Source organism: Notolabrus celidotus, chromosome 19 (genome assembly GCF_009762535.1).
Source record: "Notolabrus celidotus isolate fNotCel1 chromosome 19, fNotCel1.pri, whole genome shotgun sequence".
Lineage (NCBI taxonomy): Eukaryota > Metazoa > Chordata > Actinopteri > Labriformes > Labridae > Notolabrus > Notolabrus celidotus.
The window spans coordinates 29,390,958-29,418,751 of NC_048290.1; the positions used below are offsets into that span (position 1 = coordinate 29,390,958).

The following is a 27,794-nucleotide window of genomic DNA, read 5'->3' on the forward strand; positions in this document are numbered from 1 at the left end:
CTGTCTCTTGCCAACAGTGAAGCATCCTGAGACCATTCATGTGTGGGGTTGCTTTTCGGTCAAGGGAGTGGGCTCTCTCACAATCTTGCCTAAAAACACAGCCATGAATAAAGAATGGTACCAGAACGTCCTCCGAGAGCAACGTCTCCCAACCATCCAAGGGCAGTTTGGTGATGAAGAATGCCTTTTCCAGCATGATGGAGCACCTTGCCATAAAGTAAAAGTCATAACAAAATGGCTCGGGGAACAAAACATTAAGATTTTGGGCCCTTGGCCAGGAAACTCCCCAGATCTTAATCCCATTGAGAACTTGTGGTCAATCCTCAAGAGGCGGGTGGACAATCAAAAACCCACAAATTCTGACAAACTCCAAGCATTGATTATGCAAGAATGGACTGCCATCAGTCAGGATTTGGTCCAGAAGTTGATTGACAGCATGCCAGGGAGAATTGCAGAGGTCTTGAAAAAGAAGGGTCAACACTGCAAATATGGACTTATTGCATGAATTCTGTGTAATTCTCAATAAAAGCTTTTGATACTTATGAAATGCTTCTAATTGTATTTCATTATACCATAGAAACATCTGACAAAAACACCTAAAAACCCTGAAGCAGCAGACTTGGTGAAAATGTAATATTTGTGTCATTCTCAAAACTTTTGGCCATGACTGTACAAAAAGACGAGTTCAGAAAATGTGGACAGCTCCGATGTGATCACACTTTTGTTTGCTTGCTCAGTGATTGGATGCAGACTTTGCAGGAAGTCATGAATAACCGTTGCAAATCTGACATCATCCTCATCCTCTCAAAAACAGGATTTATGTTTTCCAGTGAGGGGGTTTTGCGGGTATTATAGACAATCCATACATCACAGACAAAACTAGAAACACACAATCTGAAGTTGATTGTTGTGAATGTCCGTGAAACAGTGTTACAGAGCGGGGTTGTGGGATTTGTGAATAATCTCAGCTGCACACATGTTAGTTTGTGATATGCAAGGGTTGCACATCTGACTCCCCTGCCTCACCGCGGACATATATTTATTCTCTCAGTGTATCAGTGTGAGCACACTCGTGTGTGTGTGTGTGTGTGTGTGTGTGTGTGTGTGTGTGTGTGGGATTGGTGCAGAGCTAAATCATATTTTTGTTGAGGGGTGAGTGGGTGACTAAGGCCTGCGTCAGTGCTGGGGAACAAGCGCACACATGCTCTTGCTCGTGCGCGTACATCCGCAAAACATCACACGCAGGTCTGGCTGTCTCCTCTCTCTGCAGCGTAGTTTGAAGTGTACACAAGTCAAAGGCCATGTGCACCGGGAACTGCTCAGTAATCACAACAGTGGGTGCGATAGAGAGAGCGGTGAGAGTATTGACATTAGCTTCCCTCAAAAGGGCTCATTTACAAAAAAAGAGAAAAAAAAGGAGCACAGGCTGAGTTTGTTATTCAGCTCATACCTGTTCACCAGTCACATGCTCTGCCCTCTCCTCTCTTCTCTTTCCACCTCTCCTCCCCTCCTTTCTTTCTCCACTCCTCTCTCTTATTTTCTCCTCTCCTTTCTTGTCCTCTTCTCCCACGATGACCCCATATCTCTCTCTCTGCTCCCATCCTGTTTGTCTTGCCCTCCTTCTTTCATCTCCTTTCCCCTTACTTTACTTCCTATTTACTATTCCTCCTCTCCTCTCCTTCCTTGTGATTCTCTCTCCTCTCCATCTGTTCATCTTCTCCTCAAATCTTCTCCTCTCTTCTTATCTTATCACAATGCTTCTGTTTTCTTCCTCTCTTCTTCCTGCTCTCCCTCCCTCTCGTCTCCTGTCCTTTCATTTCTTACTGCTCCCTGCTCTCTCCCTTTCTCTCTGCCGTATCACCACTTGTTTAGTTTTGCTCTCCCTTGCCCTCTTTTTTGTCGTTTGCCATCTCTCCCATCCTATCTGACTCTCACCCCCCCCTCCCATCCCATCCCATCCCATCCTCTCCCCCCCTCCTCTCCTCTCCTCTCCTCTCCTCCCCTCTGCTCTCTCATCTTGCTCTCCGCTGCATCGCTCAGTCAGTTGGAGAGGCGAGAGTCTCTCCACTCGCACTGCCTGCCCGCCTCGTCGCTGCTGCTGCTGCCGCTGCTGCTGCTGCCTCGATTAGACGCAGCCGCTCGTTTCTCCCTCCCTTACTCTATTTTATTTATTCCCTCAGCTTAACTACTGACCTCCTTCCTCCTCCATGGAAGTGTGATGTGTTTTGTAGCCTGTCACGTAGCCACTTTGTAAGGTCGGCTGTTTCTCCGGCCGTGTGCTGTAGCGCAGCCCTTGCTGCTCTTGTTGTGGCATGTCTGTTTACATCAGCAGCATGGCTCGCAGGGCAGGGGCAGCCAGGGGCAGCCGAGGGAGCAACGCCAGCAACAGAGGAGGAGCAGCTGGAGGAGGAGGAGAAGAAGGAGAGACATGTGAAGCAGGACGCGCTGAAGTGTTACCAGGGGAGCCAGGGAACACAACCACAGGAGGAGGAGGAGGAGGAGGAGGAGGAGGAGGAGGAGGAACAGGGGGCATAGCAGTGGAGCAAGTGGGACAAAAGGGTCCAGGAAGAGCAGTGTATGGAGCAGGATGTGGTTCAGCAGGAGGAGCAGGAAGAGGAGCACGAGGAGGAGGTGGAGGACTAGGTGGAGGTGTGTGTCGGGGAGTTTGCATGTCAGTCCAGGAGCTCAGCTACTGTCTGTGTCTGCCCTGTTGTTGTACAGTGCTGCTGCAGCATGGAGCCGACCCCAACATCCGCAACACCGACGGCAAGTCTGCCCTGGACCTCGCTGAACCCTCTGCCAAGGCCGTACTCACAGGTGAGTGTCCAGTCTGTCAGACACACACACACACACACACACACACGAACACGCACACGCACACTGGTCATTCTGCGTGTGTGCATGAGTGTTTATCAAACACAACAGGCGTCCCTCCACGTCTTGTACGTCCCTGTGTTTCTCTCTCTGACTCGTGCTCTGTCACAGATTGTTCCTGTTTGTTTATATCCTTCCTGTTCTCACTTTCTTATTTGCTCTCTCTGTTTCTGTCCCCTCTCGTATAAGCACACACATTTCTCCCTCTGTCTCTCAATGTGAACGTTTTACTATAACTTTCAACCCAAATTAATTTCCTCATTACGTCCAAGGCTGCAGGCAGTATCTGCTTTTTTATTTTCTCATTGTTAATCTATCAAGCTCTTATTTTGCAAGGCTGTGCAGCTCATGCTCTCCTGTACGCTTGTTATTCAGGCTTCGTGAGAGAGACTGCACACTCTCTGGTCACAACATCATGTTTTCTTCCTTTTGCTCCCTGCGTCTACACAAGGGTCACAAGTGTCTGTGTCTCTGCCTCCTCTTTCCCTTCTAATTTGTTTTCTGTCTTTTCTTCTTGCTGTTTCCTCTTTGTGTACCAACATTTCTTTCTTTCTTTTTTCCTTCTCCCCTCCCTTTCTCACCTCCCTTACTTACTTTCTTTCTATGTTCCTTACTGCCCTCCTTCCTTCCTTCCTTCCATCCTTCCTTCCTTTCTTCCCTCCTTTCTTTCTTTCTTTCTTTCTTTCTTTGCCCCCTTTCTTTCTTCCTTCCTTCTTTTCCTTCTTTTATTCTTTCTTTGTTCATTTCTTCCTCCCTCTCTTCCTTCCCTTCTTTCTTTCTCTCTTCCTTTCTTCCTTCATACATTCCTTCCTTCCTCTCTTCCTTCCTCCCTCCCTTCCTTCCTCCCTCCCTTCCTTCCTCCTACCCTTCCATCCTTCCTCCTACCCTTCCATCCTCCCTGCCTACCCTCCCGGCTTCTGTCTTTCCTTCCTTCCTTCCTTCCTTCCTTCCTTCCTTCCTTCCTTCCTTCCTTCCTTCCTTCCTTCCTTCCTTCCTTCCTTCCTTCCTTCCTTCCTTCCTTCCGTCTTTCCTTCCTTCCTTCCTTCCTTCCTTCCTTCCTTCCTTCCTTCCTTCCTTCCTTCCTTCCTTCCTTCCTTCCTTCCTTCCTTCCTTCCTTCCTTCCATCCATCCATCCATCCATCCTCCCTTCCTCCTTTTCATCCTCTCTTCCAATCTTCCTCCCTTCCCACCATCCTTCCTCCCATCCTTCCTCCCTTTCTTCCCTCCACCCTTCCTCCTTCCATCCTTCCTCCCTTTCTTCCTTCCGTCCTTCCTCCTTCCTTCCGTCCTTCTCTTCTATCTCCTGTCATTCCCGGCTTCTGTCTTTCCTTCCTTCCTTCCTTCCTTCCTTCCTTCCTTCCTTCCTTCCTTCCTTCCTTCCTTCCTTCCTTCCTTCCTTCCTTCCTTCCTTCCTTCCTTCCTTCCTTCCTTCCTCCCTTTCTTCCCTCCAACCTTCCTCCTTCCATCCTTCCTTCATTCCTTTCTTCCTTCCGTCCTTTCCTCCTTCCTTCCGTCCCTCTCTTCTACCTCCTGTCATTCCCGGCTTCCGACTTTCCTTCCTTCCTTCCTTCCTTCCTTCCCTATTTCATCCATCCTCCCTTCTCCTTTTCATCCTCTCTTCCAACCTTCCTCCCTTCCCACCATCCTTCTTCCCATCCTTCCTCCCTTTCTTCCCTCCACCCTTCCTCCTTCCATCCTACCATCATTCCTTTCCTCCTTCCGTCCTTTCCTCCTTCCTTCCGTCCTTCTCTTCTACCTCCTGTCATTCCCGGCTTCCGTCTTTCATTCCTTCCTTCCTTCCTTCCTTCCTTCCTTCCTTCCTTCCTTCCTTCCTTCCTTCCCTCCTTTCTTTCTGTCTTTCTTTCTACATTCTCATCATGTCTCCTTAAAATGAGGAACAATCATAACATTGACACTCAGACCTTTACTGAGCCATTGAACGTGACATTATATTTAAATGCAGCCTTAGACTAGGAGACTGACAGAATCCATTAGATACCAGTGTGGCCTTAGGCGGCCAGGGAAAGCCTTCATCACTGTCCTTATCCCCATCATTACCATCTTTCTCCTCCTTGGGTTAAGGCCAGTTCTGATACTTTAAAGATTGAAGTCCCTGAAAACTAATTGTTCTTTTTCAGAGGTTATTAATTCCCAGGTTTTTTTTAAAAGATACACAAATCCTCCCTCATAATACAAATGCTGAAACGAGCTTTTACACTCTTGGAAGCACACACAAAAAGAAATCCATAAACTGGTGGGAGAGCTTTAGTGGTCGACATGGGACCCTTAAACTTTGCAGTGAAACCCAGACTAATTACTGGTCCTTTCATTGTTACAAGCTCTTAAAGGAAGCAGGACTCATTACACTTACTCACTTGTAGAGGAACCTCTGGGACACAGTTACAGCCTTTGCAACAAGAAACTAATTAAAAATATATGTCTGTTCAATTATTTGTAAGATTTCAATTTTTCCTCAGCCGGTGGAAATTTATAAATGTATTCATTTATTTTTATAGTTAGTTCAGTTGTATTTTAAATGTTCTGCTCTCTGAAAACCAGCACTTCTACGCACTTGTATTGCGTATGTAGGACTTGGTGCTGATGCTAGTGCGCCTTTATCTTCCTTTTTTAGTTCTGCAAGAAGGCTGAAGACAAAGTTGATGTTAATAAGTCCTGTTTTCACGCCTTAGTAAAGAGAATTGTAGATTTAAAACCTCTTCCTGTCTTCACTGTTCCACTATAGGCATTGACAAATGATTCAAATCAGTTTTGCAATTCTGATTCAGTGTTTACATCATCAATTCCCCTTGCTAGGCCTCTGTGGTAAATGAGATTAACCGCCAGATACCACAGCGAGGAGCTGTGCAGTGTCAAAACATGGGGGGGGGTTTACTGCAGCCATGCTCTGAAAAATGATTGTCCTTGCCAGCTAGCATAGAAATGAGGTAGTTTGGTGCAAGAATTATTCATTATTGCAGCATATATTCCAGATCGCCCCTTACCCTGTCTCCATATCGCACATGGTGCAAGTTCAACAGTTGAGAAGCCATTCAGAAGCAGTTAAATTAATTGATTTCATTTTATAGATGTGGTAGAAAGTGTCTTCCAAACACTCACTTTGTCAAACGTGAGTGAGTGTTTGCACTACACGGAGTAGTATATATAGAATGCACTAACACCAAGCAGCTAATAGTGTCAACAACAAGCTGACTGAGACAGACTCAACGCAGTGCTGCTTACAAATTGGAGGGCACTCACTGTAGCTCTCTGATTTTTGTATTGACGGCCCACTCTCACAGGGGTCATGACAGAGCATGAAAGATGGCTCAGAATTGCCTCGGAGTGTAATCAAAAAAAAAAAAAAAGGAGTTTTCTATCAACATAGTAGCGAGTGAAGACTGAGACCAGAGGGTTTTAAGCTGTTAGGCGAGTCTCCTGAGGGGTATAAAGGGACGTGAGTCTTAGATAGTGAGTGGAAAACAGCAAAAATGCAGCCACTGTACTTTTACAGACGGATTTGTCCTACCAGATACACACACACACACACACACACACACACACACACACACACACACACACACACACACACACACACACACACACACACATTTATAGAGGCAATTAAGATGCTTAAGCTACTTCTTCTTCCTACCATCATGTCGTTGTGAAGACTGAATATAGACATGATACATATATTTTTAGACGCTGACTTTCTGAGAACATCATTATCTTTATTTCTGCAAATGTCACTCCATAAATCCGCTCAAATATTATAAGACAATTTTTTTTTCTTTTGTACCGAAATAAGCTAGTCATAGTGTTCTCGTGTACACGCAGGAGTACACTTTAAAGAAGACCTGCTAATAGCTAATGTCATATACTTTTGACGGTGTCACTTTGCCAAAATGGAGACGAATAAAGTAAAGTATTTAGCAGGGTTTAATCAATCAATCAATCAATCAATCAATCAATCAATCAATCACTCAATCCCTCAATCAATCAATCAATCAATCAATCAATCAATCAATCAATCACTCACTCAATCAATCAATCAATCAATCAATCAATCACTCAATCACTCAATCAATCAATCAATCTATCAATCTATCAATCTTTATTTGTATAAAACTACAATCTTGTTTAAAAACTTCCTTTAACAGGCAGAAACCTCGAGCAGAACCAGACTCATGTTAGACAGTCATCTGCCTTGATCGAGTTGGAGAGAGAGAGAGAGAGAGGGAGAGAGAGAGGGAGAGAGGGAGGGAGAGAGGGAGGGAGAGAGGGAGAGAGAGAGGGAGAGAGGGGGAGAGAGAGGGAGAGAGAGGGAGAGAGAGAGGGAGAGAGAGAGGGAGAGACAGAGGGAGAGAGGGAGGGAGAGAGGGAGGGAGAGAGGGAGAGAGAGAGAGAGAGAGAGAGGGGGAGAGAGGGGGAGAGAGAGGGAGAGAGAGAGAGAGAGGGAGAGGGAGAGGGAGAGAATGAGAGAGGGAGAGAGGGAGAGAGAGAGAGAATAGTAATGAGACAGATTATGGTAGTAGTAGCTGTTTCCGCTGGAGTCCGGCACGTCCGTATCAGCTCGAGTCTGGAACATTCACGGCAGCGACTCAGAGGAACCTACGAGACAAGGGAGCTCAGGGACTCCACAAAGGTCTAACTTTAATGGGACAGGGAGAGTTTAAGTGAAAGTGTCTGAGGGTGGAATCAGTGTTGGTTGTCTTAAAACCCTGTTTCAATACTCTGGTGAGATCCCTCATGGTAGTCAAATGGACAGTCCTCTTCTGTGAGGTCGTCTGCAACTTCAACTATACACATGATGCAGATCCTAACCCCCTCCATCACCTTCACCTTATCTTGACCTGTGAGAAACTAGTGTCAGTGTGTGGCAGCTGACTCAACACACATTTTAACACACCTAATAACCCTTGATTTATAGTTAAAGTGGAAATACATAAAGCAGATGTATGATACCTAAGATATGCCTGTAATAGAACATTTTCAAGACATATTGACTTGTCCTTTGGAAAGCACAAGTGTAGCTATTAATAATGGCTCTGTTCTATTTTGGTGATCATTGAGTCGTGCCAAAGAGCCAGCGTGCACATTACCAGAGTACTGAAAAGGGATCAAATACAGGGAATGCAGCCTTATTTTAGGGAGACTCTTCACCAGTGCTGTCTCTTAAAACATGTCAGAATGTCTTCAGTGAACGAGGCGTATTCGATGGTTGCTGGATATACAGACAGAGCCCGATGGCTGAGGAGGACTCATTGTTTCACGCAGCTCCAGCCTCCAAACAGAAGCAGATGGGTGGGTTTTAAAATTTTAATGAAAAATGCAACAACGAGACAATTACAAGCACAGCTTAATGTTATCTGCCATTTACAGCATCTGCTGTTTCTCCAGACTTCCAATGATGCATTCAGGTGAAACTCCGCTGTTAACAGAGAAACTAGTTGATCCGTAACACCAGTCCCCCCCCCTCCCCTTCCTCCTCCATCATCCGCCCTTTAACTCTGGCAGTGCTGGTGCCTTTTTCAGTCTGTGGTTGAGAGCTGACAAATACACCGCATCTTGTTAGTGAAATGATTCATGCTTTTAACGGCCAGCACTAATTACCTAAACTATCATTCTGTTGCGTCGTCTTCTCACCCAGAGCCACCCTGGAGTGATTCCACTGTTGTAATTACTGTAGGCAGCGATGCATTTAATGCAAAGCTCTTACAGACTATTTCATTATTGCTGGTGTGGTATGGTTTTGGTGAGGGCAGCACTAATCTGAGCCAAGTTTTTTTAGATACTCTTACAGGAAACAGCCCTTCAAAGAGGTAACTGTGAACATATATGATTATGTGTGTGTGTGTGTACGGGCTCTGTCTAATCCTCTGCAGGGACGCCCGGCATGTGCCTTTCCTATATGTTCTCTGTCCAAGATTTAGAGGTTCTGCTCCATTCCTCATCTCTGCCGCAGGCCAGCACAGCTTTCAGCTCCAGTCTGCTGTGATGGAAGTTTATATTGACCCATAAATTAGCTCTACAGCCCGGCCACATCCAGCAAACTGCTCTCACAAATGAAAGACCCTGCACCCTGGTAGCAGGAGATGGGAAAAAGAAAGACTGTTGAAAGAAAATTCTGTAGTTTTTTTAAGCAGCTTCAAACACCACTCACCCTGCATTTTAATTAAGTTTGATCCCTCACACAGTTTGTTTGCCCTATCAGGGGGAACATACGTCGCAGCAGAACAAGGCAGGGTGGTGCATTATCAGGTTGCTATTCAGTCCCATGGTGCCCCTCCAGATATGCCTTTTTAAAGACACACTGAGGGAGTTCGGCAGTTTAGTCCATCTCAGATATGGGACACTACATCCGGTGGCGGATTCACACTTACTTACACCTACTCTGTCCTCATTGAGAAATTGTTCACAAAGGTTTGAGCAGTTATTATCTGCAGAAGAAAAATGCACTAGGGAGGAAATGCTCATTTAATTATGTATGTTCAACGTGTTACCAGTCAGAATCTGCTGTAATCATGTCAGCAGGATAATAAATAAGTAATTACATCTCGGAAAGATTTAAATTCAGTAAGCTAAAGAAAAATATGTTTCAAGTTCATTATACCCCAAATAGGGGAGCAATATAGATAATGGATGAATGGATGGATGGTTGGATGTAGGTTTCAAAAGAGGGCAAGTAGATTTGCAGTGAGATAAGTTTGTCACATAATGTTCACTGGCTCCAAAAGCTAAATGGGGACATCAGTGGTACACAACATTTATCAAGGTGTTGAAGCAAGGCTGGCATGTTTACACCTGATTTATAGTTCTGCATCAAGGAAGTTGAGGAATGCTCAACAAATCAGCATTTTTTTGAACAAGTTGAATCATTTTCTGTACAAACACAGTTTTAGATTTGAAAACAGATGGGACATATTGCATGTATGAAAGCCTGTATGATAAATCATCATGCTTATTTAGTGTTTTGATAGAAGTCTCTTTTAAAGGTGACATATCATGCAAAATTGACTTTTTAATGGTTCTCTACCTGAAATATGTTTCCCTGGCATGTCTACAAACCCCCCGAGAATGAAAAAAATCCATTCTGCCCCTGTTCTGATTTCTCCACCTTTCTGTAAATGTGTGTGAAACCAGCCGTTTCAGACTTCAGTGTTTTTGTTACGTAACAACAATATCCGGTCTGTCACGGAGTCAGAGCTCGGAGCTTGTTCAGCCCATAGACTGTATAAAATAATACTGAATCCCTCCTCCAATTTTCATTCCCTGCACACACGTGTGCTAACAAGGAGCTTAGGAGGGAGGCATGCTAGTTGTAGGCTGTCTTAATAAACACAAAGGTCGGTTTTACTCCCCACGTCTGCAGATTTGAAGATCTAGTGGATGATTTTTATTTTCCATGGAAAAGTGCTAGCGCTAGTTAGCATAGCTACATAGCTACATGTCTTAGCTGTAGCTGTAGCTGTGTGCCAAGACACACATCGACATACTGACAAATAAAACAACAAGAAACACTAAATCTGTGACCAATCCTTCAGAAAGGTCCTGCTGCCTTTCTGGCAGTGGTCGGTTTTACTCCCCACGTCTGCAGATTTGAAGATCTAGTGGATGTTTTTTATTTGTCATGGATAAGTGCTAGCGCTAGTTAAGATAGCCACATAGCTACATGTCATAGCTGTAGCTGTGTACCAAGACACACGTCTACATACTGACAAATAAAACAACAAGAAACACTAAATCTGTGACCAATCCTTCAGAAAGGTCCTGCTGCCTTTCTGGCAGAGGTCGGTTTTACTCCCCACGTCTGCAGATTTGAAGATCTAGTGGATGATTTTTATTTATCATGGATAAGTGCTAGTGCTAGTTAGCATAGCCACATAGCTACATTCTCGTAGCTGTGTACCAAGACACACGTCTACATACTGATAAATAAAACAACAAGAAACACTAAATCTGTGACCAATCGTTCAGAAAGGTCCTGCTGCAGGCTCCTCTCCGTCAGGATCAGATTCTGGATCAGATTCAGAGGGTTGAAGTAACGCGGGTCTGTGAGCAGCCGTGTATATTCAGCCAACATGTAAACATTAGATCAACGTGCTGGAGAGCCGAGGCACATCCACTTCCTGAGGGGGCGTGGTCAGAGAGAAAACAGAGTGTTCTGATGAGGACTGAAGAAGAGGGTTTTTCAGGCAGACCAAAATCTGATTTCAAAGTGTTTTTTTGAGCATAAACTTTAAAGACATGTTTTGGGGACCTCTTAGACCAATATATATTGATGAAAAAAGCGTGATATGTCACCTTTAAAGCCTCTGTTAGGAGTTTTTAATTGGAAATGTAACACACTGAAATTAACAATGAGGTCTCTTAATGATCTACAAAAGCTAACAAGACCATTAGCAAAAAGAGTGACCTATTCTATGGTGTCATTTTTAATACCGGTAACCTCTGTGAGGGGGTTAGGTGTCAGGCAGGTTCCTTACAGGAGCTTTAAACTAGTATACATTAATGAAGGTGATGTAACGTGTGTAATGTGTGGTAATCGTGTAGTGATGTGAATTAGAATCTTGACAGGGTGAGACAAAACCCTGACGCAATTAAAACAGGGTTTTTAAAATGACTGTCCCGCCCTTAGACAAGACCCTGCTACCATGGCAAGGGATTGTAATCCACCCTCTTTCAGCCAAACGAACATCAATCACAGACATTTCTATACAAACAGTAAGGTTAACGCATGAGCATGCTAATGTTGTAGTCATTAAAGTGAACATTTCCATTGAACATTACTAACAACAAGGTGAAAGGGACTTCCTAAGGAATATTTCTACCTTGCTTATGTCTTATTATTCACATTAATCTGAACATTTCGTTTGACAGTTGCGTCAGACAAGGTGAACTGGTTTTCTCTAAGAATGTTTTTTTCACCATTCGACTCCTCTTCTTTTTGAAGCTCTGCAGTTGACACACCTTTAAAAAATGAATGAGGCAAAAGACACAACATTAAATCCTGTTTGTATTATCACTCCCCTCATAGTTTAACATTCTTTTTATTGATCGGTAACTGAGAGATGTACTCAATGCACTTGATTGCAGGGCAGGATCCAATATAAAAGTATCCATGCTATTAGCATGCCAATTAATAACATTTTGGACACAGTTTTTACCAGTATGATGCTAACGGAGGCTAACGTTTTTGTCTCATTGTCAACAAGCAGTCCTAAAATGTTCCAGAACTCTTTTTCTAAAGGGGTTGGAAAGGAGTTTTGACCAATCAGAATCAAGTATTTAACACAGCTGGGTGATTAGTAAGAAAGTAGGGTAATAAGTGAGGGATAGTGTTTTGTGAACAGGTGGTTATGTCAAGTAGAATTATGAAAGGGTGAGCAGGGTGAACCTGACATGATGAGGAGAGGTCTTTTTAAGTTTTAAGTTACTTGAGCGATCTGCAGCTTAGAAATGCTCTCGCCATCTCTGCTGCTGTCGCCTGGATTGCAGGACTGGATCTTGCTCCACTTTTCCCTAAAGGAAATGGTTGGAGAGGCTGTGGCTCAGTGGATCAAGTCGGTCGTCTATCAGTTGGAAGGTTGGCGGTAGTGGTGCGCGGTATATGCGGTAGATGGTATAAATGATATAAATTTGGCCTAAGGTAGAGATTTGGACTCTACCAACCAATTGCGATAACACTGGTTGATGATGTCATCGTGCCTGCCTCCGTGTAAAAATGGCTTCAGGCACAGAGACCACGGAGCAGGAGGAGCTGGTTAAAATAAACGGTGCTATGTCAGTGATTTAGACTTGGTTCGAATTTAAAAAGTTGGATAGTGAGCAGAAAAACGTCATTTGCAAGATGTGCCAAGTGATAGTGCCTGCAAGCAAAGGTAACACGAGCAATTTGTTCTACTATCTAAAAACAAAACATGTCCTCGAGCATGAGGAGAGCCAGAGGATGCACTCCACTCAAACGCCCAGTTAGTCTCTGAACACAGGAGGGAAGAACAAAGTCTGCCCTACTACCCAACTGCAGACCTCTATTGCTCTGACTTTTTCAAAGAGTACTCCCTATGATAACAAGAGTAAGCGTTGGACTGACATTACAAAAGCCATTATGATACACTTGTGCAAAGACATTTCCTAACAGTGGAACGCAGCTGGTTTCAAGACATGATTAAAAACCCGTGATCCACGATACGTAGTGCTGAGCCGCGAGTATTTTAATGAAACAGAAATACCCAAACTGTACGGCCAGCTCTGAGAGAAAGTTGAAAAAGACCTCCGTGAGTAGTTGTACTGTTTTTATTTAAAGGTGACATATCACGCTTTTTTCATCAATATATATTGGTCTAAGAGGTCCCCAAAACATGTCTTTAAAGTTTATGCTCAAAAAAACACTTTGAAATCAGATTTTGGTCTGCCTGAAAAACCCTCTTCTACAGCCCTGCTCAGAACACTCTGTTTTCTCTCTGACCACGCCCCCTCAGGAAGTGGATGTGGCCTCGGCTGTCCAGCACATTGATCTAATGTTTACATGTTGGCTGAATATACACGGCTGCTCACAGACCCGCGTTACTTCAACCCTCTGAATCTGATCCAGAATCTGATCCTGATGGAGAGGCGCCTACAGCAGGACCTTTCTGAAGGATTGGTCACAGATTTAGTGTTTCTTGTTGTTTTATTTGTCAGTATGTAGACGTGTGTCTTGGTACACAGCTAACATGTAGCTATGTGGCTATGCTAACTAGCGCTAGCACTTTTCCATGAAAAATAAAAATCATCCACTAGATCTTCAAATCTGCAGACGTGGGGAGTAAAACCGACCTCTACCAGAAAGGCAGCAGCACCTTTCTGAAGGATTGGTCACAGATTTAGTGTTTCTTGTTGTTTTATTTGTCAGTATGTAGACGTGTGTCTTGGTACACAGCTACAGCTACGAACATGTAGCTATGTGGCTATGCTAACTAGCGCTAGCACTGTTCCATGAAAAATAAAAATCCTCCACTAGATCTTCAAATCTGCAGACGTGGGGAGTAAAACCGACCTTTGTGTTTATTAAGACAGCCTACAACTAGCATGCCTCCCTCCTAAGCTCCTTGTTAGCACACATGTGTGCAGGTAATGAAAAACAGAGGAGGGGTTGAGTTGTATTTTATACAGTCTATGGGCTGAACAAGCTCCGAGCTCTGACTCCGTGACAGACAGGATGACGTTATGACGTATGAAAAACACTGAAGTCTGAAACGGCTCGTTTCACACACATTTACAGAAAGGTGGAGAAATCAGAACAGGGGCAGAATGGATTCTTTTCATTCTCAGGGGGTTTGTAGACATGCCAGGGAAACATATTTCAGGTAGAGAACTATTAAAAAGTCCATTTTGCATGATATGTCACCTTTAAGATATCAGCAATGTTATTTGTTCATGTGCTCTATTTTGCACCATAGAGTGCTGAGTTTTAATTTTGAGTTTTGAGATCTGCTCAATAAATGTTCTCAAAATTACATTATGTCTATTTTTGTTTCTTTTTGTTTGTTTTTTACTAACTTTATTTATTTATTAATTTAGCTTTGCTAAGGGACTATACAATCCATTCAGAACTTCCATTATAATTTTTACACTTAAGTTGATATCGTGATATATACCGTTACTGTGAAGGGATTCAATTTATACTGCAATATGAATTTTACGTCATATCTCACAGCACTAGTTGGCGGTTCGATATCAGCTCCAGCAGTCACATGTTGAAGCTTACTTGACACTGAACCCCAACTTGCTCCTGCTGTTGTTCAGGGGTGTGTGAATGTGTATACATGAATGGGATTAGTTCATATGAGTCATATATGTCCCGTATAAAGCAGCCTTTGCCATCAGTGAGTGAATGGGTTTGAATGGGTGAATGTGACAAGTAGTGTAAAAGCGCTTTGAGTGGTAAGAAAGACTAGAAAAGGGCTATATGAAGTACAAGTCCATTTACCATTTTCCATTTGGAGTCCAGTAGCTCCTCAGGCTGCTCCCAAATCTGTGCCTGCTATCTATCATTATTTCCCAACTCTCACAATCATCACAAGATGTAAAGTAATGTTTTTGCCACCATGTTTACTCATTTAGAATGCCTCAGTAGCGACAGGCAGAGGTGTAACGTGTGACTCCTTTCCTTGGTTTGATGTGACGTGTAATCAGGTTGTTCTGAGTGTTGCTTTTGCTGTTGAGAATTAATTATCTTTGTTATGTGGTTATTATTGAGTGATCAGAATATATTGTTTTACCCAGTCGGGTGATAATTCATCTCAACACTCTCTTAACACAAGCTGCACAGGTTTTGTCCATGTTCCCCACACCAACTAGTTTTACCAAGTGCCAGAACTATACTTCAGATATTAGAATGAAGAGAAGTCATTTGGAGAGACTCGCAGCAATAGTCTTAAAAGTCTATAGAGAGAGAGAGAGTTACTTTAGGAAACAAAAGCCTCACCAGGAGGATTTTTCCTAACATCCGTCTTTCCTGTCGTTACTGATTGATCTTCCTCGGGCTGGAAAGCCTTGATTAGGACACTTTCATCAAGTTGTTTCTGCCCTTGACAATTCTCTCCCCTCTCCCCTCATCTCTTCACCGCTTTCTTTTTTCACTCATCAATTAGGCTGTTGTTTAATGAGCTTGCAAGTACAGCGTGTACTCAATCCAGCCCTCATCCTGACATCCGCCCCAGTGTCGCTCACCGTCCCCCTGACACGTCATCCATACTCTTTGTCCCTTTGCCCCCTGCTGTCTCTCACCCATCCTGAGCTCCATACCAATCAGCCTCTCCATCTTCTCTCTGTGACTTCTGTCATTTATTCTCTCTCTGCTCTCTCTCTCTCTCTCTCTCTCCCTCTCTTGAAATGTCTCACTCTGCCTAATCCCTTTTAAATCTCTGACAGTAACACCATTCCAGTGTAATATCAGTCTAGCAAGTACAATTAGATGAGCTGTTGGTGCATAAGAGACCTCAGCTAACCCTGTGAAATCTTTCAGCCTTAACATGACACTGACATTCTGTGTTAGAAGGTGGGGTGGGGGAGTAGTGTTCAACATCACTGCTAAAATATAATCCAATTAGCTTTCGACCGAGCCTGCTTGTTCATTAAATCTCAGCCTCATACTTCAAGATCCGACAAACAAACAGCCTAGTGAAACATAATCTCTGTGTAACTTAATGATAGAGGTGGCTCATGAGGTAGTTTATCAGACACGCTTTGACTTTTCTCCTCGAGTTAAGCGCTCATTATTGATTTCGTCTGCATCTCTGGCGTCGAGCCCTCCATAGGTTTGTTTTTGTCTCATATAGAAAAAACAAACTGTCTAAAGACCTGGCTCAATAAAAATAGTATAGATTTATTTCAAAGAAGTCCTGTAGAGGAAGTATGAGGTTTTAAAATTCAGTCAGTCCAGCCTCAGGCTAGATGACAGAATGAGTGACGGGTGCCAGGGTCAAACTTTGAGCCACAAATGGGGAAAGGAAGGGTTTGGAGGATTGGGAGGAAAGTGCACTTGTTAAACAAAGTTGAAAATGTATGATGTGCTGTGACTGAGAGTGTTCTTTAAAGCAGGGGTTCCAAAAGTGTGGGTCGGGACCTCCAGGGGGGTAGCGAGACACAACTGGGGGGTCGTGAGATGTCTTCCAGAATGTTTTTTTTTTTAAGTTATTTAAAATAATACATTTTACCCATTATAGCAAAAAATATCCACAAAAATAGTAGCTCAACTTGAAATTAAACCTTGAAAATAGAAAATGTAATGAGTTTTCTGCCTTTCTTTGTTGCCAGATGACTCTAGTTTAGAGTTAGTGAACAGTTCATTATTTAAAGCATCAGCAGCAGTAGGTTCATTCATAACAGCACAGGAAACACAGACACATGCTCATATAGGTAGGCTCATTTTCTGTAGGCCAGCTGAATGAAGACACATTAAATCACTCTGAGGGACAGTGGGGGTCGCAAGTCTTTGGCACCAATATTATTGGGGTCGTGGGCTGAAAATTTTCAGAACCCCTGGTTTGAAGTATGCAAAAGAAGCTAAGAACATGGTTAATACATGGGAAAAGCAGCATCAAGACGCATGAATGCATAATAGCGCTTCAATAATATAACATAATATAATATAATAATAATTGAATTCCTGAATTTCCTCCTTCAGGGATGAATAAAGTACATTCTAATACATCCTGTTAGCAATACATAACATTCATGCATATTAGTAATATATATTTTAAGTGATGGAAACAAAATCCTAAAGAAATGTAAGCATGCTGATAATGTTGACCATGTTTACCATCTTATTTGGTGCTACAGCTTGCTAGCATTTGCTAATTAGCACCAAACACAAAGTCTAGCTCAGCCTGTCAACAATTCTACCGGCTGGTAAATACAGAAATGAGCCATGATGAAACTGAAAGAACTAGACAGTGTTCCAGACACAAGAAAATGTCATACAAAATCCCTCTGACATTTGTAACAACATTGACAACTTAAATAAAAGCCTCTGAGCAGAGGTGTTCTCAGCAGTATGTCGTTTGGATTGCCAACACGCCTTCATTTCCACCCATTGTGAGACAGGAAACTAAAATACAGCCTCATTGGATGCTGACATTTTGCGCTGGTGGAACCCAAGGCATGTGCCGGAACGATCTGGCTCCCCTTCCAAAGCACACACTCATTCAGCTTTACCATGAAACATCCTCCTTTACTCTGCTAATCCAGTGAAGAACACTGCAGATCCCCCCATTTGTCAACATAGCTGTCAATCAATTATCTTTTTAACATGAAATGACTAAAACTAAACTTCTTGAAAAATTAATACTTGCATAGCATGTTGAGAAAATGTTATTTGACATGTATTTAGATTTTTTAGTTCAACCCATATGCCAGCTGTTATAATGGAGGAGGCGGAGTTTAAGACCTATACTGCAGCCTGTCATGAAAAGGAACTCTAACAATCATGGCCTCACACAGGATAGCTGTTGTTGTGTCCAGTCTGTATACAGCCAATGTGTTCTAAGAACATTACAGTGTAGATGTTTTTACACAGCACATATTACAGATAGAAATCTGCAACATTAAGTTTGTAAGGGAGCAGCTATGGTTTGGAAAGTATGAAAGTTCAAAGGTCACTAGGATCATGCTACTTATTTGTCCCTAAGGGACAGTACTTATTTTGCTCTTACTCTCTATGTCACAATAACCCATCCACATCACATACACATAACAAGGCTGCTATGTGAAGTGTCCTTCAGTATTAACCATAGACTGTATAAAATATGGACGTAGTATTCGTGACGTCACCCATCTGTTTCTGAAGAGCTGTTTTGAGGCCAATCGTCGGTGGGAGCCATATTGCTGCTGTGGAGCCAGTGTGACGTACAGAGGCGGAGTTTAAGCCTCCTAGCCAAAAGCTGCAGTGTTCCCACAGTCAGCTGTGCCTCTCATTGGAAGACTTGTAATCTCAATATCTTCAAAATTGCCGCGTTAGAAAAAAATTCACCTCCCTCAGAGTGAGAGCACATCGAGAAATGAGCTATTCAGACTACACTGGTCTTTTGTACCAGGCTGTAAACATGTTTATTTCTGCTGTGAAGATCAGCTTTTTCCCATTCATGTGTATGTGACTTCTGGTACTTCTGGAGCCAGCCTCAAGTGGATCCTCAATGAACTGCAGCTTTTAACACTTCCACATTGGACTCATATTTTTAGACCGGAGGTTGCAGCTTGGTATTAACCAATCCCGTTCACATACTTTCACACACCACTGGTATTTGTAACCAAGAGCAAATACCAAAAGGGTTCAGTGTCTGGCCCAAGGACACTTCTTTTTAAAAAAAAAAAATTTGTATTGTGTTTTTTCAAATTTGAGCACATAAACAGAAAATAAGCATGTGAATATATATATATATATATATATATATATATATATATATATATATATATATATATATATATACATAAATAGACTGAATATTATATATGTCCTCCATATACATATATATATACATTACATATCTATACATACAGACATACATATACATATATGTATATCTATATATAATATGTATTATACAAATACAAATATTATAATATTAAAAACAATAGATGTACTGTATAAAGGGAAACAAACTACTGTATGGAAGAAGTGAGTATTTCAGAATAAATACAGACAGGAGGTGGTTCAAAAATAATAAAACATAAATGTAAAAGATAAGAAAAAGAAAAAATCACAAAACTAGACAATGGGAGACAAAAATAGACTTCTCAACCCAAAGGACACTTTAACCTGGACTGCAGGAGCTGGGATTGAACCCCGAACCTACTTAGCCAGAGTCCACCTACTCTACAACTGAGACACAAAGGGGGATTATAACTTTTAGAAGCTTATTAAAACTAGAAGAGTGGACACCTGAGATATGGCATTACATCTGGGGTCCACTTTTAGATTACAGCCTACAATTAATATTAGCAGTGTTTAAAATATGTTGTTTGTCAGAAATGTTATTTTGACCATTTTTAATTTCCAAAAGTAACTGATGCATAGTGAGCTTTAAAAGTTTGCAGAATCATTTAGATTCATCCTCAAAAAAGCGTATGAAATATGTGCATGTTATTAAGAGTTCTTAAGATTCTGTTGGAATGAGTGTTGTTCGTGTGCTCTTTGCATAGAGGCATCACTTCATGAAATGTGATGCATACTGGACAGCTCTGTGCTGGTTTTAGGAGGGTCATGTGAGTACTTTGCTTTACATTGAAAAGTTTGTAATGTCTCTGTAATGTAGTGTCCTCAAGCCAAGGACAGCAAACAAATGGAGAAGAGTGACAAACATTATTCCTTGTAACCATGATCAGTGCAACATTAAAAGCAAAGAGAGGACCCTGAAGGGGATAAATAGAGCTGGAAGAGAGACGAGAACAGAGCGAGTGCGAAACACAGTCCATTAGCTGCTATTAATTACCTCTGATTGGTATTCACAGACTTGCAGCTTCTGAGCCTCAGAGAGATCAATTCTCCACTCAGGATCACAGTCAACACATACACACTCACAAACTCACACACTTGTTATTCCTTCTGCCTCCCATTTCGCACACAAATCGGTTTTCTGATGTCATCTGAAACATATTTTTCTGTACGAGATTTAACATTTCCTCCAGCAGGAAAAACATCATATATAAATCCACCATGAGCTCGCAGTGGCAAGGAATGACTCAGGTGATGTATACACATGACTGGCTTGAGTCCAGCTGTACCAGACGTGTTTTAAATTACCATCGTCTGTGTGTGAAGCGGAATGGGCTAAATTGTCTCGGAGAAAAGAAGTGCAGGCAATCTCACAAAATGGTAACTACGGGGCCTTAGTTTCAGATGTTGTGTTGTCTTCTTTTTCTAAAGCTGCTCGCTGAGGCTGAACAGAAAAACCAAATTGTCTTGCCGGTTGTCATATGAGTGCAGGGAAACACCAATGTGAGCATCGGTTTGAGTCCCTTGTGCAGCAGGAGGGAACCTCAGGATGTGTGTGCTGAATTGACATCAACAAACAGATCTTCAGCTTTCTGCTGATTAAATTGATGTAATCTGGGGGATAGAATTTGAAATAGGACACCTGCAGTGCCACCAGAAATCGAGCCTTTGATTTGCTTTCTCATTCATTCTTTTTGAAAGAGAACACACACACATATACAAACACACAAAAATTCACATATCTTGGTACGGGTCAGGAGGTTCAAGGCAATATCTGTGCGACCTTTTAGCAGACTGCTGCTGATAGACAGGTGAGTAAAGGTCCAGCATTCCCATTGGATGATACCAGTCTTTTCATTGCTAGACTGAAGTTGCAGGAACTTTTTTTCGACTTAAAGTTTGGTTGAGTTTATAAAAGTGGCTGAGAGCAAATCAATCAATCAATCAATCAATCAATCAATCAATCAATCAATCAATCAATCAATCAATCAATCAATCAATCAATCAATCAATCAATCATTATTTGTACAGTGCCAAATCACAAGAAACTCTATTTCAAGACCCTTCTACAAACATAGCAGGTCTAGTCTCTACTCCATGTCTAGTCTCTACTCCATGTAGAATTATTAACAAAGACAAAACATCAAGACCAGATACAATCTAGTCCCCTCTTACTGACAGGACTCAATCTTATCTCATCTTAATCCAGCATGAGCATTGTACCTCACAGTACATAGCTAGTTACAGTGGAGAGGACAGACTTCCTTTTAACAGGCAGAAACCTCGAGCAGAACCAGACACATGTTAGACAGCCATCTGCCTCGACCAAGTTGGGGTTGGAAAGAGGGATAGAGGAGAATAAGAGAGAGATAGAGAGCAATGATAGTAATGAGAATAAAAGTAGTAGTAGCAGTGTGTGTATGTATGTATATGTATACAGTGGGGCAAAAATGTATTTAGTCAGCCACTGATTTTGCAAGTTCTCCTACTTAGAAAGATGAGAGAGGTCTGTAATTTTCATCAGAGGTACACTTCAACTATGAGAGACAAAATGAGAAAAAAAATCCAGGAAATCACATTGTAGGATTTTTAAAGAATTTGTTTGTAAATGATGGTGGAAAATAAGTATTTGGTCACCCACAAACAAGCAAGATTTCTGTCTCTCACAGACCTGTAACTTCTTCTTTAAGAAGCTCTTCTGTCCTCCACTCATTACCTGTATTAATGGAACCTGTTTGAACTGGTTATCTGTATAAAAGACACCTGTCCACAGCCTCAAACAGTCACACTCCAAACTCAACCATGGCCAAGACCAAAGAGCTGTCCAAGGACACCAGGAAGAAAACTGTGGACCTGCACCAGGCTGGGAAGAGTGAATCTACAATAGGCAAGCAGGTTGGTGTGAATACATCAACTGTGGGAGCAATTGTAAGAAAATGGAAGACATACAAGACCATTGATAATCTCCCTCCATCTGGGGCCCCACGCAAGATCTCATCCCGTGGGGTCAAAATGATCATGAGAACGTTGAGCAAAAATCCCAGAACTACACGGAGGGACCTGATGAATGACCTGCAGAGAGCTGGGACCAAAGTAACAAAGGCTACCATCAGTAACACACTACGCCGAGAGGGACTCAAATCCTGCAGCACCAGGCGTGTCCCCCTGCTTAAGCCAGTACATGTCCAGGCCCGTCTGAAGTTTGCCAGAGAGCATATGGATGATCCAGAAGAGGATTGGGAGAATATCATGTGGTCAGATGAAACCAAAATAGAACTTTTTGGTAAAAACTCAACTCGTCATGGTTGGAGGAAGAAGAATGCTGAGTTGCATCCCAAGAACACCATACCTACTGTGAAGCATGGGGGTGGAAACCTCATGCTTTGGGGCTGTTTTTCTGCAAAGGGGACAGGACGACTGATCCGTGTTCAGGGAAGAATGAACGGGGCCATGTATCGTGAGATTTTAAGCCAAAACCTCCTTCCATCAGTGAGAGCATTGAAGATGGAACGTGGCTGGGTCTTCCAGCATGACAATGATCCCAAACACACCGCTCGGGCAACGAAGGAGTGGCTCCGTAAAAAGCATTTCAAGGTCCTGGAGTGGCCTAGCCAGTCTCCAGACCTCAACCCCATAGCAAATTTGTGGAGGGAGTTGAAAGTCCGTGTTGCCCAGCGACAGCCCCAAAACATCACTGCTCTAGAGGAGATCTGCATGGAGGAATGGACCAAAATACCAGCTACAGTGTGTGCAAACCTGGTGAAGACTTACAGGAAACGTTTGACCTCTGTCATTGCCAACAAAGGTTATGTTACAAAGTATTGAGTTGAACTTTTGTTATTGACCAAATACTTATTTTCCACCATAATTTACAAATAAATTCTTTAAAAATCCTTCAATGTGATTTCCTGGATTTTTTTTCTCATTTTGTCTCTCATAGTTGAAGTGTACCTCTGATGAAAATTACAGACCTCTCTCATCTTTCTAAGTGGGAGAACTTGCAAAATCAGTGGCTGACTAAATACTTTTTTGCCCCACTGTATACATATACATACATACACACACAGCTACTACTACTTTTATTCTCATCACTATCATTGCTCTCTATCTCTCTCTTATTCTCCTCTATCCCTCTTTCCAACCCCAACTTGGTCGAGGCTGATGGCTGTCTAACAAGAGTCTGGTTCTACTCGAGGTTTCTGCCTGTTAAAAGGAAGTCTGTCCTCTCCGCTGTAACTAGCTATGTACTGTGAGGTACAATGCTCATGCTGGATTAAGATGAGATAAGATTGAGTCCTGTCAGTAAGAGGGGACTAGATCGTATCTGGTCTTGATGTTTTGTCTTTGTTAATAATTCTACATGGAGTAGAGACTAGTAGTCTAGACCTGCTATGTTTGTAGAAGGGTCTTGAAATAGGGTTTCTTGTGATTTGGCGCTGTACAAATAAGGATTGATTTATTGATTGATTGATTGATTGATTGTTTGGTTTGTGTGGAAATGTGTAAGTGGCCACTCTGATAAATGAATCCTTAATGAGAGTTTGTTTTCAATTACTTTCATCTATGAATCATTTGACTTCACACCAGCAGCAAACCCATTAAAATTAACAGATTCACTCTGTCTCATGTTAGTTCTGTAGAATGCATCAAAACTTTGTTAGGTTTGGAGAGTATTCAATTTTCTGAATCAAAGAAACTCAGCCCAAGTCTCAGTTAATCCCCAGTGATCCAAGTCCACCTAACACCCACATTTGAACCGTCAAACTTGGCTTGAAAGGACTAAGATTTCAGAGACTCTCAAAACTGGATTATATTGACAGATTCCTGCAGTGTTTTATACCTCAGTTAAAACAAAGTCCCTACAGCTTACTTCAGATATGACAGAATCAGTGTGTCTTCCCCATATGGTGCAACTCTTCAGCTCCATGTCCAGCTGTAATGTGGATCCTCCTTTCGTCTCCCGTCTGTCAAAGAAGCAGAGTCTGCAGAACTTGAGGACGGAACAAACGCAAAATCTAAAAAACTTTAAGATTTTTTTCCCATCAAGAATCCCCCCCTGTCATCTTGTCATAGTTAGCTTTTCATCCTCTGGAATGAGCTACCAAAGGCAATAATAGGCTGTCACCATTGAAGAAACTGCAGCTGAAAGGATAAGTTGATATGAGTGGGAGAGGCAAAAAAAGAATCTCCAGAGAATAAAACAGCTTCCAGTCGTCCTGCTTTACAACACTTAAGACGCTTGTTTCTCTTGCTCTTTGCTTTGTTTTCATGTAGATATTTTATCAACATTCCCATCTTCCTCTTTTACCATTGGGCTTTTAAAGTTAGATTCCTGTCACAACTAAATCATTGGGAGGATAATTTATGACTGAAAAGCTGGGCTGCAATCATCGACTTTCAACTGCCTTCAGCTCCCAGACAGCAACTTACAGGACTACTGACAGCGGTGCCTTGAAAAACGCTATGCCTCTGTGCTCAGACACATTGATGAAGTGCACAGACTGCTGCAAATTACTGCAGAAGATTGCCCAACTGAAGGCAAGAATATTTGCACTGTAGAAGCCGTTTGAACTCCACGACACTCTCCCAATGTCTCCCATCGGTGAGATAGCTCAGAACAACTCACCTTGACGAGATTTACATGCATGGATGGCTCTTAATGACTTCACTCCGGCTTACTGAAACTGAAACAGTGAGAATTTCCCGTGATTGGAATATCTACCAACTGGAATAATCTGGGCACCCAACCTTAAAATAAGTTAAGACTGGACTTCCACAGAAGTCTACAGAAGACGGTGACAAAACCAGATATCCCATAGATGGTCAAAGACAGACGTGAACACTAACCATGAATGTTCATGAATCTCTGTGGGAGATTAGAGAAATAGAGAAACGTTCTTTTAAGAATGTACAAGGAGAATTTTGAGTAAGAGGATAGGGGACAGGGCAATACATGTGGGTATTTCAAGGAGGTGGCATAGTCTTGCCTGTGAGAGATAAACTGCCTGGCATGGATTATCATCCCATTTGGACTTTTCCCCCTTCAGTGTTAAAAACATTTACATACCCCCCAAAAAGACAGTCCAACAAACAGATATATTTGAACAATATGGCACAGCAGCATGGCACGGCATCATAACATACCAAACCAAACCAAACAATACCATACGACACAATTTGATCCACGTTATTGTTCCCTTTGGGATATATATTTCCTGAAATCAAGTGCTGAATATGTACGCTCAGCTGCCTCCACATTGGTACCATACTATGTCCTGGAGATAAATGAAGAGCAGATAGCCAAAAGCCAAATGGGTAGAGTTTTAGAAATGGTGGAGAATATGGATCAGCCTGTATCATATATTGCTTAGGCCGAAGACAATGCACCCTTGAATAGGGTTGCAAAGGGGTGGAACATTACCGGTAAATTTCCAGAAGGTTTCTGGTAAATTTCCATGGGAAGTTAAGCTGGAGAATTTTGGAAATATTCCAAATTGGAAACTTTCCAAAGGAATTTATGGGAAATTACTGGAATTGAGGGTAATTTAATGGAAAGGTAATATATCCAAGCATAAATATTTGATTTGTTATAAGCAGACATCCATCCAAAATAGAAATCATGTGTGCATGTGATGGAGGAATGCACAATGCATGTAGGGGGCGTTGTCTCAATAGCCCTGCATTAAAGGTGACATATCACGCTTTTTTCATCAATATATATTGGTCTAAGAGGTCCCCAAAACAGGTCTTTAAAGTTTATGCTCAAAAAAACACTTTGAAATCAGATTTTGGTCTGCCTGAAAAACCCTCTTCTTCAGTCCTCTTCAGAACACTCTGTTTTCTCTCTGACCACGCCCCCTCAGGAAGTGGATGTGCCTCGGCTCTCCAGCACGTTGATCTAATGTTTACATGTTGGCTGAATATACACGGCTGCTAAGAGATCACGTTACTTCAACCCTCTGAATCTGATCCAGAATCTGATCCTGATGGAGAGGCGCCTGTAGCAGGACCTTTCTGAAGGATTGGTCACAGATTTAGTGTTTCTTGTTGTTTTATTTATCAGTATGTCGACATGTGTCTTGGTACACAGCTACGAACATGTAGCTATGTGGCTATGCTAACTAGCGCTAGCACGTATCCATTATAAATGAAAATCATCCACTAGATCTTCAAATCTGCAGACGTGGGGAGTAAAACCGACCTTTGCCAGAAAGGCAGCAGGACCTTTCTGAAGGATTGGTCACAGATTTAGTGTTTCTTGTTGTTTTATTTGTCAGTATGTCGACGTGTGTCTTGGTACACAGCTATGAACATGTAGCTATGTAGCTATGCTAACTAGCGCTAGCACTTATCCATGACAAATAAAAATCATCCACTAGATCTTCAAATCTGCAGACGTGGGGAGTAAAACTGACCTTTGTGTTTATTAAGACAGCCTACAACTAGCATGCCTCCCTCCTAAGCTCCTTGTTAGCACACATGTGTGCAGGGAATGAAAAACAGAGGAGGGGTTGAGTTGTATTTTATACAGTCTATGGGCTGAACAAGCTCCGAGCTCTGACTCCGTGACAGACCGGATATTGTTGTTACGTAACAAAAACACGGAAGTCTGAAACGGCTGGTTTCACACACATTTACAGAAAGGTGGAGAAATCAAAACAGGGGCAGAATGGATTCTTTTCATTCTCTGGGGGTTTGTAGACATGCCAGTGACACATATTTCAGGTAGAGAACTATTAAAAAGTCAATTTTGCATGATATGTCACCTTTAAGCAGTGTGCTATGTGCATGTGATTGAGGAATAGCAGAGATATTCAACTGTACTTGAGCCAATGAAGATGTTGGAGGACTGGGGTGATGTGGTCACGGGAGCGGGTGCAGGTGAGGAGGCGTGCAGCAGAGTTTTGAATGTATTGCATTTTATGGAGGACTTTGGATGATGTGCCGTACAGGATGCTGTTACAGTAATCTAAACGGGATGTGATGAATGGCTGAAGGTGACCCAATGCACACGTTATGCTGATGATGAAGTGCCAGTAAGTTTTATAGCACGGTCAAAACCTGTTGTCCTCAAGCATCACTGGTTTATTCAGAATATGCCGATTACCATGTAAATGGGAATATTCCTGTGGCCCAACACTCTGTTGCAGCATATAAACACATTATTTGGAATATTGCCTGAACCAGAATGATCTTAATAGGAGTATGGTGTGCATATTAACGTAATCAATGACAACACGCTTATAACCAGCATAACCATAGTTAAGTCTTCCAATTCATCGTCTGCAAATAAACTTCTCTTGCTCATCACTCTGAGCAGTGTCCAAGTAATCTTGTGATTACTGAAACTGGAACTGGAACTGGTACCAATCAAATTTGTTCACTGCCAGGCAGCTTTTCATTTCTTGGAATTAATTAAAGCCCCCTTCCACCCTGTGCTTCTCTTCAAGCTAGCAATGCTAAACAGAAGCTGAGGGAAGGATTTGTCCCAGCTCCTGCTGTTGCTACATAACTACTGTAAAAGAAAACAGTTTGAAGCAGTGTACTAGTGAAGAACATATGTGTCTCCATTAAAAATGTATTACAGCCATGCTGGATGTTGATGACGGGCTGTCAGAGAACCCTTCTTCTTGTCTGCTGTGAATAAAGAGAAAAGAAAATTGTCTCTTTGACGAGAGGTCTGTGGCGGGCAGGCGGTTTTAACATAGCAGAAAATTAGCCAGTGTGCTCTCTCAAAGGCACTGGCAGAAAATGATGTGAGATTTAAGAGTGGGAGAGCAGGGAGACAGAGAGAGCGTTGATGAGTGAGCGGAGAGGGTGGAGAGAAAGAGTTAGGGTGCAAGAGAATAAACAATGAAGAAAATGAAGGAAAAGGATGGATCCTTCTGTTTCCTTTCACAGAGTGGAAAGGAATAGAGGGAAGGAAGAAAAAAAGAAACACAGT

The 27,794-nt window shown here is 42.3% G+C and overlaps 1 protein-coding gene across 4 annotated transcripts in view; it reads left to right on the forward strand.

Moving 5' to 3' along the window:
• LOC117831117 (poly [ADP-ribose] polymerase tankyrase-1-like) overlaps positions 1-27,794 on the forward strand; it is a 175,665-nt gene that overhangs the window by 26,289 nt on the left and 121,582 nt on the right. For all 4 annotated transcript variants that reach the window (XM_034709639.1, XM_034709640.1, XM_034709642.1 and 1 more), the window contains one exon: positions 2,722-2,817. In XM_034709639.1, coding sequence (XP_034565530.1) covers positions 2,722-2,817 — 96 coding nt within the window. The remainder of the gene's footprint in view (positions 1-2,721; positions 2,818-27,794) is intronic.